This window comes from Apaloderma vittatum, unplaced genomic scaffold, assembly GCF_000703405.1.
Source record: "Apaloderma vittatum isolate BGI_N311 unplaced genomic scaffold, ASM70340v1 scaffold436, whole genome shotgun sequence".
Classification (NCBI taxonomy): Eukaryota; Metazoa; Chordata; class Aves; order Trogoniformes; family Trogonidae; genus Apaloderma; species Apaloderma vittatum.
Window position 1 is genome coordinate 111,250 of NW_009721020.1, and position 20,626 is coordinate 131,875.

The 20,626-nt window shown below is 41.0% G+C and overlaps 1 protein-coding gene across 1 annotated transcript in view; it reads right to left on the bottom strand.

The window, feature by feature from the left end:
- Positions 1-14,612: 14,612 nt before the first annotated feature.
- Positions 14,613-20,626, bottom strand: part of EML4 (echinoderm microtubule associated protein like 4) — a gene marked incomplete at its 5' end in the record, with an annotated part of 89,498 nt that continues 83,484 nt past the window's right edge. The window contains 2 exons of the mRNA XM_009871190.1: positions 14,613-16,083; positions 16,712-16,842. Of these exons, the coding sequence (XP_009869492.1) occupies positions 15,619-16,083; positions 16,712-16,842 (596 nt within the window). The remainder of the gene's footprint in view (positions 16,084-16,711; positions 16,843-20,626) is intronic.

Sequence of the window (20,626 nt, forward strand, 5' to 3'; positions counted from 1 at the left end):
AGAAAAAGTCACGTCCGTTTCAAACTTTGCTTTACAGGATTTATTTTTTTCCCACCAAGAGAAAATCTGAATCCCCCGCTGAAGCGAACATGTCACACAGGGCCAGGAATATCTTTTATATTTGATATTAAAGGCACCTCCCGACCCCAGCAAACATCAGCTGTAATCTTTCTATGCCCCACAGCTCCTTGAAGAGATACAAAGTGAAAATCCTGCTTGTGTGCTCTGAAAATGGGCTTAGACATGAGCAGAGATGAGAGACTGCAAAATCTTTCACTCTCAAAATGCTTTTACTGATGTTCCAAGGGAGATTTTAGGCTGACAGAGGGTGGGGACAGGAAGAAGTTTCCTGATAGCTCAAACAGAGATTAAGCATTTCCTATTACTAAGCTAAGGAAAGCATTTCCCTGGCTAGGATGATGTTCCCATGCTATAGATGTGCTTCTCTGAGATCAACAAAGGAAAAATTGAGAAGTGTCAACACTTTTTAAAAAAAAAAATCTGGAACCTTTAACACACCCAACAACAGGTGTTTGTAAAACTAGATTTCCCAGAAAATGATATCCAGACTACAGAAGCCTCAGTCCTTTCTCTTTGTGAGCGCTACACGTGGTTGGGAACAACTGGCTCACACAGACTGTCAGGGTGGAGCACAGATATTCCCAGGAAAACACAGTCTGAGGTAAAGTCTATCTGCTGCTCAGTTCTGTCTTCTTCCTTGGATCTGTTTGAGAGAAAGATGAGATTAATTGCCATTTATTACGAAAAGCACAGCCTATCTTGAGGCTAGTAGAAATGAGCAGAGTGGATCAAGAAATAATTCAATGAATTATTCTGAATTATTATTTCAATTCTTGTCTCATCCTGTTCAGCGCTTTCAGACTGCAGCAAAGCCACAAAACACCACTTTCACTGTTGGCATTTGGAGCCTGTTATGATTTACAAGTACAGACTGCAGTGCAAAAGTTATCAAATTCTTCCATTTTAGAGGAAAAACAGGATTTCATAGCCACTTAGTAAACGTTTCCAAATAAGGCAAATACACCCTTGCAGCAGGAGAAATTAGCATGATTCAGGAGCCCCTTTTTCATTGTTGGTTAAAACCAGGTGAGTCTGAGAGGGGTGAAACTCAAAGGTCTTACCTCAAAAGATGAGAAAGTGTCACCCTGCTGAGACGATGCCTGCCTGTAGCCATTGTTACCATGGTGGAAGAATTTGGTGCAAGTCCAGCTGCACAGGAGCAGTCAGGGTTTGGAGACGCCTCTGTGGGATACTGGCCTTGGGAAGATTTGTTCATGACCACCCTTTTGAAGCATCCCTCTGGTTCCACTGCCCACACCTTCTAATGCCCACAAATCTCAGGACAGGTGACTCCAGCCAGCAAAAGTGTTGCGTACTTGTATACAGTTTCATACTGTGCTCTGAGTGACAGAGCTCACATCCTACAGGTAAATTGAAGTGCTCCATTTTTCAGGTCTTAAAAAGCAGGTTCTTCCCTCACTCAAAACCTAAAATAATAATAAGACAGAAGTTGAACTTGAGCTGTGGCTGATTCCAATTATAAAAAAAAAAAAATAATTACCCCCCCCAAACAAACAAAAAATTAAAAACAAAAAAAAAGGAAGGATGCACTCCCACCTCCTTCTCAGGATTATCCCAGCATCCCATCCCCAGAGAGCCTACATCTTTCATTAACATCAGCATCCCACCATCTCCAGCATGCTGTAAGAAATTAAACCTCCACAGCTGGCTCAGCTCTCTGTTCCTGCAAACCATCTTGCTTGAGGCAGAGAGAGGATTAACTCCATCCTGGTCAGAGTAATTAGAGAAATTCTCCCTTTCCTCTCAAGGGATGCCCAGATGGAGGCAGAGACAAGTGCTGCCGTCCCTCACATTTCCTGTTTTGCTGAGAAGTGTTTCTCATGCTGTGTGGAATGAACCTGCTTCAGCCCAAGTGCAACAGCCACAATGTGCTCTTCCGTCATTTAAGATCCTGGCCCATGTGCCAGTTTGCCATGCAGAAATTTGTGTGCATCTTAGCAAGCAAATATCATCATCCTCTGTTTTTATGTGTTTTAAACCACGTTATTAAATATAAACTACCTTTATGTAAATTTCTGGTAGAGCAGCACACTTCAGTTTTACAGAGGTGAGATCCCCTCATTCTACGCACAGGGAAACTGAGACACAGGGGTGAAGCCCTTTAGTAAAGGCTTCCCTACTGAATTGGGAGCATCACTCTGATATCTCCAGCCTCCACCTGAGATGTTTCCACCTCAGCTGCAGCTCTGCTCACCCGTGCTCCTGAGGTGCTATTTGCACAAGGTCTTCCGCTTTGTTTAAGACAGGACTTGAGTTTAACACAAGACCAGCCGCCCACCCAGGACTCCGTTTTAACAGACTGCTCCATTGGGAAGCTGCTGTCCCAAAAGAGGGCTTTTAAAGCCAGCCCAGCAATCAACTAAGAGTTCTGTCTTACAAAACTGCGCAGACAAAACAAAGGGGCTGAGCCCAAATGGCCTGCGTGATGTTCTCTTCTCCGGTGGAAACCTCCTCCTTGGGTTATTGAATTTAAAGTGCTCAGCGAGAAACGCAATGCTCAGCTGTAAAATATTTTCTTTTTGGCAGCTCACAATCTTGTTCCAAAGGCACATGTGAAATACATTCCTGGGTAATCTTGGAGTGAAGTGGGCCAGATGGTAGCAGTCAGATGTGACCCAATTCTTCTTAAGCTCTCATATTTTCAAAGATGTGTGCTTAAAAACCTCATGCTTCTCCCCCACAACATATATGTGTATATATATATGTACTTCAGACTGGGGTTTTTGAGGCAGTCACCAGCATGTACAGAACTATCACCTTTCGGCACCATGTATCCTGTGGATAAGAAGCTGTGCCTGTCTGTAATGGAACAAGCCATCCCATCACAGTTTTTACGCCGTTTCCCATGGCAGGGGGATATGAGGCAGTCTCCTTGTTCAAGGAGGGCAAGGGAACGGAAATACTTTCTTCAGGCTTTACTGAAGGGAAACAGATAAAAGACGGACACAGTGGAAACTGGTTGCAGTTGTTATATCAGCTGGAGGGGAGGGAATGGCTTTCAAAATGGCTGTAGAGTGTTTTTAGCTTAAGATTTAGGCTTGATTTTCTCCAAAAAGACTTTAAAATGCCTGATTCTCATTTGATTAAACAATGCACGCAGGCCCTTCCCTCCTTCTGGAGGGTTTACTTTTTGTCCTTATTTTCTTTTCACATATCTGGCACGGGCATCCGAGTCACGCCCCTAGTGTCTAAACATTTCAACACTCATTGTGATATTGTGGAGCTCAGGGTAAGCCCATGGAGCTGACGCTGCAGAACCTGTCACGGCAGGAGAACCACCGCCGAGAGCAGGGGAAGGAAAAAAAGCTCACCAGCCCTGGACAACACCTGGAGCTGAGCAGTGTCAGAGCAGGAGTGAGATGGTCTCCAACTGTGCTTTGTGCCGGGCTCTTCACCCACCGCATCACAGCAGATTCAGGATGGAAGGTCTGAGTCCACATGTGTGTGCAGACAGACCTCTCTATAAACCTTTTCTCCAAAAACCTCAACTTTTCGGTGCTGTCCTCTTTGAAGAAGAGAGAAGATTATTAGTACTCCGTCATCGCTACCTCACATAATCACCGACCCTTCAGGAGAATAAACCAAATGATACACCATCAGCTTAGGGGAGGCCGAGACAGAGTTGCCCATTAAAATGACTTTTCTTCCCATCAGGCAAGTTCAGCAAACAAATCAATACATGCCTCCCTCCAAGGGCCTTGGCTGGAAATTTTAAAGGTGTTCAAAATCTACTTGTGGCCTGGATTTTTTTTATTTGATAGGAAATGGGATGTCACTGAATAGAGCCCGTACACACCCTTTCCTGCGCTCTGCAAGGAGGACCAGCAAGGTCCTTCCTCCTGGGGCTTCCCTGCACAGCCAGAACCACCGACACACTCCAGCCTCACCTGGAGCCGCCGCAAACCATCACAGCATTGTGGAGGAACATGGACATACAGATATTTCACTTGATTTAGAAGGTCTGCTTCCTCCTGCAGCAAAAAAATGTGGAAAGCAAGCAACTTGTGCATTAGAAGCATAAATAGATGAAGAATATTTCAAACTGATATAAACATTTGGTTCCATATTGTGCACGACCAGCTTGAGCAGCTGTATTTAATTTACAAGGCAGAGTTCAGCCTCCCTGACGGTGGCCGGGTGCAGCTGCTTGCGGCAGGAGGGCTTGCACCTACATCGCACACACAGAAGCAGGCTTTGGCAGCGGGGAGCGCAACACGAAGATATGACACCTGCTTTTCACCGGTGTAAGAGTTTTTCATTGTCTGCAAAGAGATTGATACCTTTGATTTAATATTTTGCTGAAGGTATTTTGTGGAATTTCTCTTGCCCTGCTCGGAGAAGCTGCTTGCAACACAGAGATTGAGCTGGAGGGAAGCGTTTGCTCGCAAGCCAACATGGCAACAATACATTGGTAGTGCTAGGAGGGCATTTCTTCCCAGAAAATGAGCAGCTCAAGTCTGGGCCTTATAGATCAGCTACATCAAAATACAACTTCCTAATTGGGAGGGAAAAAAACCCAAACCCAAAATACAACAACAACAAAGATATAACCCCACAAAAACTGTCATGAGACAGTAGTTTTAGCCTACTGATGATGTGTTACTGCAAACAAAACAAAACTTGCCTGCAACTAAAACCTAGCTCTAACTGTTCTTGAGAGTCAAAATCCTATTTCTGTACACCCACAGTCTGCTCTGATGAAAAAGAGAAAGAAACAGCTTTTTGGCCACCTCCTGGACTAGAGACCTTAATGGTTCATACCATTCACTGTGGGGTCAAAGTTTTGGTAGAGAGTTTAAATAATTAGTTTCTACCTGCAGCAAAGAGAAATACCAGCTGTTCTGCAAGCGAATGAGAAAGGAAAAATAAAACCTATGCAAAATATATCCAGAATGTGATATATTTTTTGGAAAACATTTTCCAAAATTAAAAAGTGACTGTGCAGCACTGCTTAGTTTCTGTCTTGGCACAAGCCTACACAGACCCAGCTTAGGAAATCACAGAGATAACAATGGTACTGTAAATTAATAAAAATATTTCATTTAAAAAGGGATTTTCACCTGCTGGTAAGAAAGGCAGTGGCACAGCTGAATATCAATCCAGCTCTAACTTATACTGAGGCAGATGGTCTGAGCTGAATAAGGTGCATCATAGCACAGCTGGAAGAACAGGACTGGCCAGTGCTACAAACCAGAATATCCCAGGATCTCACAGCAGGTAGCCTATATTGCCTGTAAAACAGATGAGATGTTCAGAGGAAAACTGGAGAACATAGATGAAAAGCTTAAGCGTGATTACATAATTTCTTAATGGCAACGTGTTACCCTTAAAGGCAATGGTCAAATTAACCATTACCAATTTCTGTCCTTTACGAAAAGTGCTAATGTAGAGCCACAGAATACCTGAAGATTCTTCAGAATCTGCTTGAACAGAAAAGCAAAATAAAATCCAAGTCTTCTGGAGGGTTCAGTGGAGGGTGAAGACATGATTTCTGAGAAACAGCACTTGTATCCACACACTGATGCCATCAGCTCTTTTTTAGTGGAATAACATCCCCAGTTAAAGACCAATATTGAAAAACGAGAATTATGAACAAATATTATGAGCCCTACTGAAAATATGTCTAATTCTAGTGGCCCTAGAAAAAAAAAGTTATGAAAAAAATTGGTTAATAAGTGAGGAAAATCCTTTAGGAAATTCTGCTTTCTAACAAGTTTTGACAAAGCATTGCACAACATACTTCCTATTGCTTTTTCTCTACTAGAATATAAAAGGCCCTTTTAAAAGGTCAAATTCTTGTAGTTTAGAGAATGAGAATCACAAAACCACTGTCCAACGCGCTGTAAGTGGTGAGCACACTCCTGTGCTAAGTAGGATGACCCATCCATGCAAATCCTCTTTTACAACTTTCTCCCTCCTTTCAGTTTTCAAATTACTTAAGAAATATATCTTTGTTTCCTAGAATAGATTCCCGGCTGAACTAACCCAGTGTTCGGAGACCACTTGTCTTACAATCAAGAACATTCAGTGGTGCAATCCCGCTCCCTCTGCTGTTGTGTCAGTCATATGAGACTGCATTTCCTTCCCATAATCAACTCTCAGAGTTGTCTTTTCATTTCAAAGTTTAAATTTGTGTCCTCAAACCCTATTATGTTAATATTTGTTAACACTACCTCAAAATTCACCTGGTGTGAAATTCCCATATTCATGATAAGAAGGGGAAGATTTTTCCAGATGAATGTCAGCAAAAGCCACAAGTTTCTAAGCAGCAGTACAGGTCAAGAGGCAAGAAATGCCACTATAGTCATATGGCTGGCGCACGAGAGTTAAGGAAAAACAAGTCTCAGCATTACTCAGCCAAAGCAACTAGTAAAGGCAGTCAAGTCTGATTATTGTGGTATATACCCATACTAAAATGTCATGCCTGTACCGCACCTAGCTTTAATTTGCCATTACCATGCAGACTTGGCTTTTTCTCGCTACTATATTCAGTAACCATGCAGCCTCACTACTGTTGTTTCATCAAACCATCAGCAGTAGCTTATTTGATTTTGGACTGCAGGAGAAAACAATAGTGCATTTTATTGTTGTTTAAATGCAGCTCTGTCCTGAAAATGACACTGAACTGGAACTCCTTGAGAACTACCAGGAATAAACTTCATGGAAGGCCTTTGAAAATTTGAAGGAATGAGGGAAAACAAACAAATGAGGTTAAGGATTACAAGACACGGTGGGATGATCAAAAACTTGCCTATTCCTTTGCACACATGATATTCATTCCCTCTATTTCACGAATATTCCATTAAACAAATATTTTACAGAGCATGGCACGACAGATGTGCAGCAAGAACAGAGCAGAGCACCTCCAGGCCAAGCTCTCCGCACACACAACTTCAGGCAGATGTATCTACTCTGAAATTCATGACTCGATTCCCATGGTTTTTGGCAGGACAAGTCTCTAGAAACGTTTTCAGTTAAGCAAAAAGCTGGACTGTCAAGTAATCCGTTCAGGGCAGCTCCCCCCATCTGCAGCCCTTCCCCCTACACACCAAAACTTTTCCTGCTCTTTGCTGTAGCTATGATTTATTCCCACTGAGTGATTCTGGAGAGACAGCGTGTGCAGTGGGGAGGTATTATAGCTGTCAGTAACTCAGGACTCGAAAATGGGATACAGCCCATAGTTCCCCTCAGTCTTTTCTTAGAGCAGAGCTAAAAGAGAGTTTCTATCGAGCTTCCTGGGGCACTGAAATCTGCTACACCTGCCACAGGCTCTGTGACGACACATTCCTTTGCCCATTTGCAGTCAAATGAATCTAAATTTGTGGAGGAATGGAGAAAAAAGAAAGTAAAAAGCAAAGCAGTAAATGAGAATGCTGCATGTAAAAACCTCTTCAACTCCTCCTTGATTACTTAATGGATTGTGATAGCCTGCGGGCTGCTGCTAAACTGGAACCCCAGGGTGGCTGAAGCCTTAGCCAAATTTTTCAGAAGACAGGAGGCCTACGTGAATCCAAGCCATCCCCCCTGTTGTTGGTTAGGGAGTGTTATAGAAGAGTCCACAAAGACCCTCCTGCCAGGTTGCAAGGGTCAGACTAGACCCCCTTGCTTTCTAAACTTCCTCATGGAGAGGAGTCTGCGCGTGGCTGGATCCAGTCTTTGCCCCCGACTGGAAAGAAGAGTTCAGACCTTTGGTCCTGCCACAGAGTAGGTTTATTTCAGCTCAAGCTGGGATCCTCCGAGAGGGACCCTGAACAAAGAAACTCCTGGGCACTTACACCCTTACAGTCCAAGTTCACCTCCCTTCACACGATGGTTTGGTCCAATAGTAATATTTGGGTCTGGGGTCTTCTTGTTCTTCATTGGATCCTTTCTCTCTCTCTGGGTGGGCATTCTCTTCTTTGTCTTGAGGATGTAGTTTCTATTGTTCTTATCCTTCTCAATTAGCACTGGTTTCAGGGCTTTTCTTCAGTCTAAGTTAATCAGTACTTAGGTGAAAGTCCACAGTCTTGGCCTAAAGCTTCAGCAACTCTGGCTACTCATGCTACTCACGAGACAAAACAAATTGTGATTCATTGCAGTTATAAGCAATCCCACAATTAATTCTAATATTCTAGGAGTAAGCTATTTTAATCTCCATCAGGGAGACAGACTCTGATTTAATTGCTGGAGATAACCTGGTTGATCATTCCTGAGTGAGAAAAAAAGTTTTGAAACATTATGTATAACTGAGTAAAAATCTACGAGGGCAATACTAATCTATGAGGCCTACTCGGGTAGAGGCGTTTCAGAGGCACAATTCTAGAAAGACCTTGACAGAGTAATTTGGAAGAATTACTTGTGAAGTTTTGGGGTTATTTTTTCATAGAGAATTACTTTTGAGAGTTATTTTTCTAGATAATTCATTCTAGACATCTAGAAAATAATTTGAGATTTATCTTTTTTCCTAGATACTATTCTAGGGAGTTTTTTTTCTAGAATTATTGAGCCTAATTCAAAAAACTCCAATATAAGTAGAACTTACATGCACCACACACAAAACGTAACATAAGCAGATCTTTACAGTCCTGGCAAAGGGCAGAACGGATATCTGTTTTTAAAAATCCCTCCTAGGTATGTTTTGTTGAAAGTTTAAAATGCGTCGCATCTGTTTCCCTCCCAGCTGGCAGAAAATCCACAGGACCACAGCTCTCCTGATTTGTGAATCAGTCTAAGAAATGCATTGCAATTTTTGTCATAAGAAACCCAGCTTCACATGCTCAATTAACGTTTCATTTCCTGTTTGCCAAAGTTGGGGCAAATGGGATCTGTTCAAGAGCCCTGTCAGTACTGCAGCCATTTCACATGGAACATTCACAGCAAATCTCTGTTTAACATTGGCAGTGTAGGATACCTGTGCGTGGACAAGCTGTTGGCTGCTCTCTCCACTCTTAATTCTGCGTTGTCCAATTCTTCAAGGAAAAAGCTTTAAAACAAGGTTTTGCCCAGAAATTCTGCCAATGGCAGGATCTGCAGCGTCACTGGAAATGAGTGTCCACCTACAGCAGATGTGCAGCTCATACCCACCAGAAGACCAGAAGATCAGACAGTTGCCTCCTCTGCACACACAACACTATCTAACTCTGCTTGTTCCCTCTTCTTTCGCTGTCAATTTGATTTTTTTCCCGTCTTGCTTTATGTTGTTTTCCTGTTTGTTTTGGTTTTCTTTTTGTTTTCGTTCTCCCTAGCTACAAGGCAAACCTCCAGGCCTCCTTGTTGTAGCAATAATATCAAGTTTATTTGAAATTCCTTTTACCTAGGGCATACTGTTTGAAGTTCCCAGTACTACCGTGAGTGTCCACACAACACCATTCTATAAATGAGACATTCATTTATAGAATATAAAATACTAGGGATTTTTGCACTGACATAATATACAGTGCTTGAAGCTGTATCCCTTGTGTGATGTAGACAACTTTCTATGATTTTCTTGTATGGTTACAGATGAATAGGAAAGCGTGAATGAACTTAAGAGACACTAAAAGGAAAAATTATTGCAAAGAGCAAGGCCTGATCTCTTCCTTGATAGAGCTGTGGGAGTGGAAAAAAGGAGATACACACACATGGATACTAACTGGAATGACAAGACAGTGTATTTAAAGGAAGCTGAAATAAATTCTGAAGCAGCATTAAATGTCACCTTTTGCTTGTAGCCTGGGAAGGCAGCGATGTACACAGGACGAAAAGTGTGCTGTGGGACAAGGAAGATTCAGAAAAAGGCTGACTGGCAAAACAAGCAATGCATGACAGAAACATCAAATTGCTGAAGCACCCTGCAATAGGGAATAGAGTATCTCAAGAGCTGTCTGGAGCACAATTTGGCATTCAAAAGCAGGTTCTAGAATTAGTAACTTGGAGGCTCTTTATAAAAAAATTAAGCTAGGAAAAAAAAATGTAACCAACTATAGTGTAGACAGTCTTTAAGAATTTATAGAAAGCGTTTTGTTTACAGCTGTCCCAAAAAAACCCCAGCAAAATGTGATGGTTTTCTCAGAGTAAAAAACGTGACACACACAGAAGTACCCACCAGCGGCTGCTAACAAGGCACGGACCTTCTCTTGTCTGATGAGAGCTGGGAAGTGCCCACAGGCCCTCTTCTGAAGAAGATGCAAAACCCATCACTTAAATCACAACCCTTTGAAGATGCAGACTCATTCCAGATTTTGATTTGCTAGTAAAAATTTTTGGAAGACAAATGATTTCTAGGACTGTTTGTTAAAAATAAAAGCCAGACAAAATGTCCATAGACATACTCCTTCTCAAAACCACTCTGTAACCACCCAGTGCACACAGCAGAAGTGAAAGCTTTTCTAGGTTTCAGCATACAGATAAAACCTATCACAGGGCAATTTTGGGCATGGGGAAAAGAGTTATTTTCTTTTCCTTTTTTTTTTTTTTTTTTACTATCGATTGATAATGGCTCTTTCTTCCCTTAAAATCAATGTAACCATTTTGACGCAGTGCCTTAAGTACAGTATCAGGATGTTTCTGTTTTGATTTTTCCCTTCCTATTTCAACGGCCACCAGAGTCCATCCACTCGAGTCTCTCCTCAACAGGGCATTTCATTCCTCCTCCTGTAGCATGTGCAGCTGAGCTTTCACATTTCAAGTTTATAAAGAAGAATCCCAAGGTTTGCGGCTCAGTTTAAGGTAACTTAGCAAGTTTAAGGTAACAGTGTTAGCAGACCTCTGAAGGGTCTTTTAATTTATCTAAAAGTGTCCTGCATTTCTGAAATACCACTTAGGGGACTTTAAGCTTTAAGATCTGGGTCAAGAGCTTTAGGTTTGTTCATCTGGATGGAGGGGGACAATCGGACCCACACAGGAGGGTACTGGGGGCCCAACCTAGGAAATCCAGCTCTGGTACAATCACTGTCCCAGCCCTGCACCTCCTCTCCCAGTCCTCTTGCCTGAAACAACTCCTCTTGCCTTACCATCCTTTTGGGAACACTTTTTGCCCCTCTTAAACCTTAATTCACTGCTGCATGAAGACATCAACTTTTTTTTTTCAAAAAAACCAAAAAAGCCTTCAGCAACAAAATCTGTTTGATGCTTGCATACATGTGTGTGCACGCAAAGACAAACCATGCACATTAAAAATATTAAAACGTGTAGACTGCCTAGTCTTCTAAATTGTATAATCTTACTGTAAGCAGTTTTTCATTCTCAGTTGATTAAGAATTAGTACATAAAACATCTGTCAGAAAGAAAGATTAGGCAATGGGCTTGGACTTGTTCAGGAGGAAAGCAAACAAGCAGCACAAATATCGCACAAGTAAAATCCACCTCGTAATATTAATCCTTTCATTGCTAGGAACCAACATTTTATTGGCATGAGGCAGCAGAAAGGAGAATTTGTTGTTTGTGTGGCTCAGCCAAGCTTAAATTTCACAAGGACATTTTACTTACTTTTATCCTGATTCAACTGAAATACTGTACTGAACTGAAGGAAATACAAGGGGGTGTAACACATCTTATGGGGTGAAGCATAAAGTAGAAAATAAAATGTATTTTTCAGCAAAAACTAAACGAAATATAAACTATCAAAATTTAGTTTTTGTCTTATTTTCAGAGACAAAGCCAGAATCTATGCATTCTAGGGGTGATTAAAAAAAAATAACACCCATAAGAGGCTGGAACTTGACATGCATCATATGCAAAAACTAGTGTTATTTCTCACGAGAATTAACAAGATCAAACCAAAGAAATTCTTGGTTCATCATTACCCATCAAAAACCCGCAGCCTCCTTTTGATCTATTCTGGAACTTCTAGGAGGGGAAAAAAATCCACCCAGACTGAATTATGTGGTCATATCCTTAAAAATGCCCTTTACATGTAAAACCCAACCAGTATCGCCTTGCGTGACACACACCCAATATGGATGGATACTGCAAGAATCCATAAACTTGGCATTTTGGAACACGCAAGCATTTCACTCGGCAACCTAAACGAATATTTTTATGCAGAATTTAAGTTTTCAATCACGTAACATGGGGTATTGTTACCATTTTATGCCTTTAATGGAGCTTCCTGCTCCGCTAAACTTCAGCCCCAGATGACAAATACCATTGCTGCAGCTATCAAAATTGACAGCAAATGCTGCTTTGTTCCAAACCAGAGAGTGGGCACTTGGAGCCCTAAGGGAGGCTCATGGAAGACCAGCTTACCTGCTCTTTAGGAAGACTCTCACCTTACCAAGCATCCCAAAAGATGAGGTAGCAAAAATGTTCGAGCTGAACTGGGACACAAAGGGAGCAGAGACTAGAAAAGTTCACCCCTGCACAGCTGTCCCCAGGGCAAAATGGTACCTGGTACCACAGGAGAGCTGGAAGCGACAAACCTTAGGACATCTGCTTGCTGCTCATGTTAGAACAGCAGCGTTCTCCTGACAATGCGGCAGAAAAAAAGACTTGTCGCGTTTCCAGTCAAACTCAGCAGGTGGCAACGATGGGGTTTTCTTTTTGTTCGAAACGATAAACATGAGGTATTTGTCTATCTTGCAGGTTTCCTTCTTCTCTACCCCGCCCTCCCCTTTTGTGAAGGACAGAAACCAGCTGCAAGAAATGGAGACAATTCAAAACCTTTTAAAAGACTTAGAATCTTTCACAATGAATATATTAAGCATATGGTGACCTTCTACATCTGCAATCAGACAGAGACTATCAGGAATGTGGAACCATCATGGTATTTAACATGTTATATCCAAAATAAGCTTGCACTTTTCACATGACTTTCAGAAGAAAGCTTCTGGCAGAACCCTGGAAGGCAAACTGCACTTCTCATCAGAACAAACATCTATTTGTAATCCCCTGCTGCCCATCAATTAACTACAGTAGGATAATGCTAGTAGGCTATTAATCAGAAACGGAAAAGCGAAATGTCGTAAAACTTTCAAAGAGCAAACAAGATCAACATTTAGGAGTGCCAGCATTATTCATGATGCTGAACTAACTTATTTTTAGGCAGTCTGGGAGGAATCAAAAAAAGCACAAGTTAAAAAGGTTCTTCAAAAGTCATAGACCCAGACATTGCAACTGTGATCACAGCATCCGTTTCATATATAGGAGGAGCTAGAACAGATAGGAGAAAGACACTGCAATATATTATTTGGATTATTTTATTTTTTTTAATCTTCAAAATTTTCTGCCTTCAGACAGGAATGCATGATAGATAGAAATGGCTCAAACATCTTCACATGAAACACTCTTAATCATAATTCATTCACAATAATTTTTCTAAAACATCTACAGTTACATAATCCCACCCATTTCCATCCATTATCACAGATTTCATTATTTGTTAAACAGTAGTTGCCAGCAATTGAAAGCTGTAAGGCTTTTTGCATATTAGTAGAGTCTTCTGAACTACAAACACAAGAATATCACAACTATAACTCTCACTTTACATGGCAACCCCAGGTGACAGATATTCCAAAAAGAAATGTGTTGCTTATGTGGAGTTCAAAAAAATGACAGAGAGAGCTCTGTGCCTCGTTAGCTCTAAAATCCTTTCTCCTTTACTAAGGTTATTTTCTAAACCTACAGCATATTCCTCATCTGGAACCAAGAACTTTGATGAGCTGACCTTTTTCTTCCATTGCTGCTATTTGGCAAATCTGCAAGTCAAGCATACTAGAGCTCTCCAGTAAAACTCTATGTACAGAGCACAGTTTAAACAGATGGGTTGCTTGGAATCCATTTGTCCCTCCATCTGAAGGGAACTACTTTGAGGTTTTCTGGAACTGTTGTAAACAAGAGGATACTTTTTATATATATATATATGTGTGTATATATATATTTATATATTTTATATATAAATGTTCTAAATGTCCTTTGGGAGTCCATTTGTTTTTATCTTTCCAAATGATGACTAATACCTGATCTGTAGCATTTCTCCTGAGAACATACTAGTAAGGGAATGACAGTTTTGATGCACTTTGGAATGGCACAATCACGTAAACGCTTGCACAATTAAGACTTATGAACTCATCCAAAGTTTCTAAACATGATATTCTAACTAAGAACTAAAATACCAGCACAATGCAGCAAGTTAAAAAAAGAAAATCCTATGCAATCAAAATATAAACAAGTACATAGGAAATGGATATCTGTCAGTAAATCTATATCTTTTAAAAGTAGGAAACGTATGCATTTAAGAAAAAAAATGTAGCTGTCTGACAAACTTTGTAAAAAAAAAAGTACTTTCCAAATGCATAACAAATGTCAAGATATCCCGTAACTGGCCAGGTATAGCCACATGAGAGCTGCATGGCTTAAAGCAACCCAGGGAGGGGTGGGGTGGAAACAAAATTCACAAAAACATTAGATCAGCAAGTCTAGGAAAAAAAAAAAAAAATCACATCATCATCTAAATTACTGTATGCTTATATCACAACTGCTAAAGGAGCCAGGGGAGGGGGGGAAAAAAAAAAAGTAGAGATTGCAGTTTAATGATTCTTAGAGTCACCTCTAAAAAATCAGAACAAAAAAATATCAACTTAATACACTAATCCTAAGCACCAATTTAATAATTTAAGTTAACTGTATTTATATTTCTCCTACCAAGGATGGAGTAAGTTCTGCTTGAAGGCTTAAAGTTTAACTCTAGAGCCCATCTGACTTGTGTGTTCTTGCCACACTTCCTCTGCTGTTCACATCAAAGTCACCATAAAGTCTCTCTTAAGTTTCAAACTCTCTAGGCAAGTAATGCCTTGAAGAGACAATTATGTCCTACTGTTTAAACTTTCAGGTCATGAAAAGTGAAACATGCCAGTATTTGGTTAATCTGTTATTAAATAGTCCGTGAAAATGGAACAGCCAACACCGTTCCTCGACAGGATTTGCCTTAGAACTAGCAGCACCCAGGGCAGACCCACTGTGAGCACATCCAGACTCCACTAGGAATTAGTAGTGTTAGAAAATTGCATATGTGCTAGATCAAGAAGGCATTGCCATACACATGGCATCGTTACATCGTTTTTCCTCTATTTTTCTCACTAAGAAAAAAACCAAGGAAAACAGCCCTACAGAGAGCTTTTTCGGTTGTTCTGTTGTTTTGTTTGTCTTCGCACCTGGAAAAAGCAGCACAGTACTCCCCAGCTGGAATAGCTCAGCACTTCCCATCAGCTTAGTTGTTTCAGAAAGCACTTTCACATAGTTAAGGTGGTCTACTTCGGCTAATTCTCACAGCTAACCTTTTTTCCAGTATATATTTCATGCCACTTCCTGACAGCAATTTCCGAACCAAAATGGATCTATGGTAATGTCCACTACTAACTGTGACCAGTTCTTGACACAGACCATCAAGCCAGGCCCTTGGGATGGTTCCACACATTGAACTGAAGCTCAGACTAAAAATCTTACTGAAACTCAAAAGCTGGAGTGGTCATGAATCTCAGCTACTTTTCCCTATTTGAACCCTCACCCTGTAATGAAAGCACGCACACCATGGGAAAATAACAACCGTCTGAGCTGGGAGTGCTAAGACACCGGTGAGCTATCTTGCTGCTCTTCAGTGACCGTGGATTCGCTGTGCTCCTCGCTCATCTCGTTGGAGGGCTCCTCATAGCCTGGCTCAGTGGGATCCAGGCTGCTCCCCTCGCTTTGCTCCTCACTTTGCTCTTCGCTGGCCTCCGCAGACTGCTCCAAGTTGCTCTCCAAAGAAGCCGGAGAGCTGCCAGTTACGCTTTCATTTTGGTTCATTTCGTTAAAAGGCTGTGCGAGAGGCGCAGGAGACTGTACAGCATTTTCACTGGCAGGGATGGGCACTTTGGTTGCACCGATGTCTACGACAATGTCATTTTGTGGTAGAGTTACCTTCTCCACAAGTTTCCATTGAATAATACTCATGTCCTTCCCTCCAGTTGAAATCAAGTGACCATCGCTATGGGTGAAGCTGACGTTTGTCACATGACTACTGTGAGCACTGTATTTATGACTTGGAGCCTGTTGAGAACAAGTAGAAAGATAAATCACATGCTGGACTAGAAGAGCACATGATATCAGAATCTAAAACTACTACTTCTTTTTTGCTTAGTCCTTCAAAAGACTTCTTTATTAACATTGAAGAATTATCCTTGGAGACATTCAAAACCTGTCTGGACGGGTTCCTGTGTGACCTACTGTAGGCGATCCTGCTCTGGCAGGGGGGGCTGGACTAGATGATCTTTTGCGGTCCCTTCCAACCCCTGACATTTTGTGATTCTGTGATATTTACATTAGGATATCCCCCCTCAATACATCCTCTCTCTTTAATGGTTGTAACTTGGGACAGATTTAGATCTTTATGCAGAAAGCAACAGACTTGACACCAAGACTAGCAAACAGAAAGCATCAAGCCTATGCTCCAGAACTTATGGATAACAACCATCACTTCACTTTTAAGTACCTAATTTTATATTTTCTGTATAAACCTAACAGGGAAAAACATGCTTTTGTCTCTAGCGCTCTTCTCAGATATAAATGAGCTCTTTGTCTGCTATGTTCCAAAACAATCAAGCTGGAAGCAGGTGTCTGGCAAGGATAGCTTCATGCAATGCAAAGAAGCACAAAGACTAGACTGGTCTAGACTTACCTTTGGCTTGGAACAGGGATACTGAAAGAGATGGACCTTACAAAAATCATCAGCAACTGCTATCACTTTCCGGTTATGGGATCTGACAAGGGCATTTATGTCTGTCCCATCTGATCCTTCGGGCCAAACTCCTAGGAGAGAGTAAAGCAGATATTTAATGATTGTAGTTTTAGAAACAAATTAAAAGACAATTCATAAACAAAAAGAAAATCTATAAAGCTGTGAGAAAAGGCAAGCTTAATGAAACGTAAATAGGGCACCCAACTGGAAAATAGAATACGCATCACATTAAATGTCATTAATATCTTGCTAGTCTTGCCCACCTCCTGTCTCCCCAAAACCTCAGTCTTGTTTCTAGTTTAATCTTAGCATTGTTTGCTGCTAAAACTGGCAATTCTAAATTTAACAGTTTCATTCATGTGCAAATGTTTTAAAAGCAAAGCTGAACTATCAAACAAGCCCAGGTATTGTACATTATGCAGAGATTTCTTCTGATTTTATTTTAAATCTTAGTATTTGCATGAGTCAAAGGAGACAACTGACTGATGATACTTTCCACAGAAAACCAGCCTATATGAGTTTCATAGATATAAGCACTGTCAAGTGCTTAAGTACAATTCAATATGTGTTTAAGGGAAAGCGGAATGACAGAGATATGTCTAGACAAAAGAATAACAACATTGCCTGGGTGAAAAGCACTGAACAAATTGAGGAAGGGGGAAAGCTCAAGTTTTAACAAAAAATAAAGACCATAGAGACTTCCTTAATAAAACTGATGATTTATGTCTGCAAGAAAAGATGAACAAAAGGCAAGTAAGAGGTGACAAGGTACTAGTTCATGCCAAAGACATCATATTTTTACAGCTCAGACTCGGGCTTCTGTTCAGTTCAGGAGTTAGGAGGAATTTTTCCCCCTCAAACCTCACCCCCACCCCAAAAAACTGTGTGTCTGATTGACTGAGATGATCAGTATCAGTTACGAAAATATCTTCTTCCTTCCTTTACAATCACTGACTTCGGTAAAATAAAAAAACATGTGCTGCCTACTGTCTTACATAGCACAAAATGCCAGCTTAGAATTGCCTTATCTGTTTCAAACTCCCACATCACCTCTTCTTGTTTTTAAGCAAAATGGCAAATAGCCTTTAACTGTAAAGATTTTATTTTTCCATTCTTCAGTGGGGGGAGTAAGAGCTTTATTTTCACTGAAGAATAACAAAGGCAGCTTGTTAAGCTTGTTACAATGTCAACAAGCTACACTGTAGGTAATTTACTAAATAAATACATGAAATACTGAGGAAAGTATTCAGAAACATTTTAGCCCTCTCACGTCAATGAAATCAAACTGAAAAATACATATTAATTAAGAATTTTCAAGTAGTTCAAAATGAATGAATTTTAACCTTCTCTTGCATTCTATTTATAAAACACTATCAGATGGGAGTAATAAATGAACATCTAATCAGTTTCCTGAAGTTTCAGCTAATACTTTAGGCAGACTGTGCCAAACAGCTATTCTGTTTCCACTGATTTTTGATTTGAGATTAAAAAGACTACTATTCAAGATTGCATCTCTTTTTAAGTATCTCTTGCATTCACAAATTCCTTTAGCAGCTCTAAGGGTAAGACAAGCCTTTGTTGAAAGACAGCAGGATTTGCTTTGAATGCATCAGACAAACATGGAAAAAAAGAAGCATTAATATGACCAAGCTCTTAGTTTTTAATAACTGCACAAATAACAAAACCTGCAAAATAATAGGATTTTGTTATTAGGTACGACAGCAATTTTAATAAATTCTGCTAGTTAGTAGTGGGCCTCTCAGAAGAATCTGCTCAGATGAAAGTGTGGGAAATGTACAGTAAATGAGAGTGACTTCAAGTGCTCCGAGTGCGAAGTGATGCTGCCGCTGAGCCAATACAGTAATAGCAGTTGCCAAAACGGAGCGATGCTATTCTCATCCAAACCATGCAATTCCATCCTCTTTCTTCTGCTGACAACAGAGCAATGCCTGAGCCTATGGACACACTATCCACAGAGCTAAATTAGTAAAACACATACTGCAAAAGCCCAAATCCCGTAAACTTAACCCCCTCTCCCGAACATCAAAGTGAGCAGCCCCCGGCTTGTTTGAATCTCCGAGCCAGCTGACCCTCAGGTCAAAACCAGATTTTTCCTTTGGGCAGCAAATATCTGCTATGTTGGCTTAGCTGCACTGTCTGATTTAATGGGAAAATACATGCCTTTGTCTGCGACTGAGCCATAATTTTAAGATTCTGCAAAGGGTGTCAGACTACCAGACAATATAAAATTAAGGCATGATGAATCTTGGCTAGGGAGTTTAAACATACTCTGTTCTGACCCAGAACAACATCACATTATCTGCTTTATCTACTTCACTCCAAGGTCCTCTGGCACAATTAAGAACTTGAGAACAGTTAAGACTAATTAAACTTAGTCTAGAGTGCTTAAAGTTTGTATTAATCCAAACGGGAATGCAGACAGGATCAGCAGACATCCACTTTGCAAAAACAAAAAGTAAAAAGGCTTCTTAAAACAGTGGTTGTGGGAGCTGCTCATCTCCAGCCTGGCCCCAGCAGCTTCTATCTGACAGCTGTTAGAGACAAAGCCAACTGTCTAGAAGTGAAAGCAAGCTTTTTCTGCACTCCCACACCTCGGATCAAGAGCAAAGGACACTTCTGGGAAAGCACTGAGATTCAGAGAGCTGCTCCCCTCATCTGCCTCCTTTACCACCAAATGTAGTGGTAAAAGTTCAATAGCAACAGAGCCACCGCCTGCTACCTCCATGTTTCGGCAGATACAAGTACTCTGTATAAAATGTAAAATGGCTTTAGCTCCGAGGCTGTTTCAGAAGGAATATACAAAGAGTTTCCATCGCTCCTGGAGAAAGACGACATGCTAACACCTATCAGAGTCTTGCTCTCCACTTTCTCTAGTGTCTCCTGAATCTCCTGATACTCCATTTTAAAAAAGGCATTTGTGTCATGCTATTTCAGTCGCAGAAGCAAAGATATCAAGGAAGCGACTGCTGCGGACCAGTTCTTTGTCAGCCTAGGCCTACGTACACAGAACATCAGGAGGAAACAGCCCCGCTCTCTGCTTCACCCAGACAGGCGGAATAAAAACCAAACATGCACACAACCCAGTTCACAGTTCTCAGGCCAACGGGAGCCAATATTTTCATGGAACTAACAATAAGCAACAGTATTCGGCTTCAGAAGGAGGACACACCTGTTTATCTCTGCTACCTACCTCAAGCTCCAAACAACTCAAAAATATTTATGCCATTTATCAACAAGTCAGCTTCTTTCTCTGACCCCTTTATTTTCCCTGTTCTGCTTCATATCTTTGACACCCAGAAAGAAAATCAGGCTGGTTATAAAGCACCAAATGCCCTGCAGCCAACGAATATGCCACAGAAGCGTTAGCCCACACATCAACCGCACTTCTTTAGGGCTACTTGCTCATTAAGCGCATGACAGCACTAAAATATGCAAAACAGACATCAGAAGCTACAGAAAGCACTCAGACTTAACTGATTCTACTCTTCATATAAACCGATACTCAAAGTTGAACTCCTAGTAGCAGTGAAGAAAATATTTGTACATCTAACCTTCAGCTCTAAAGAATTTGCTGATTTATCTGCTTTTCATGTTTCCATCAACACGAAGAATAGAAGCAGGTATCCGATCTCAGCGGGGTAAGCGAGACATTCGCGCCCTGCTCACACAACTTGGTTTTACAACACTGACAGGCTGTATCATACTTTTCACCCCCTCACAGAGGGGCTCATCATTTATGGCCAACAGAGTTGCCTTCAGCAAAAGAAGTTTGAACTGTTTGGTCACAGTCTCAAACCACACTATTAAAATCAGGTCTGTCAGCTTTGTGAATTT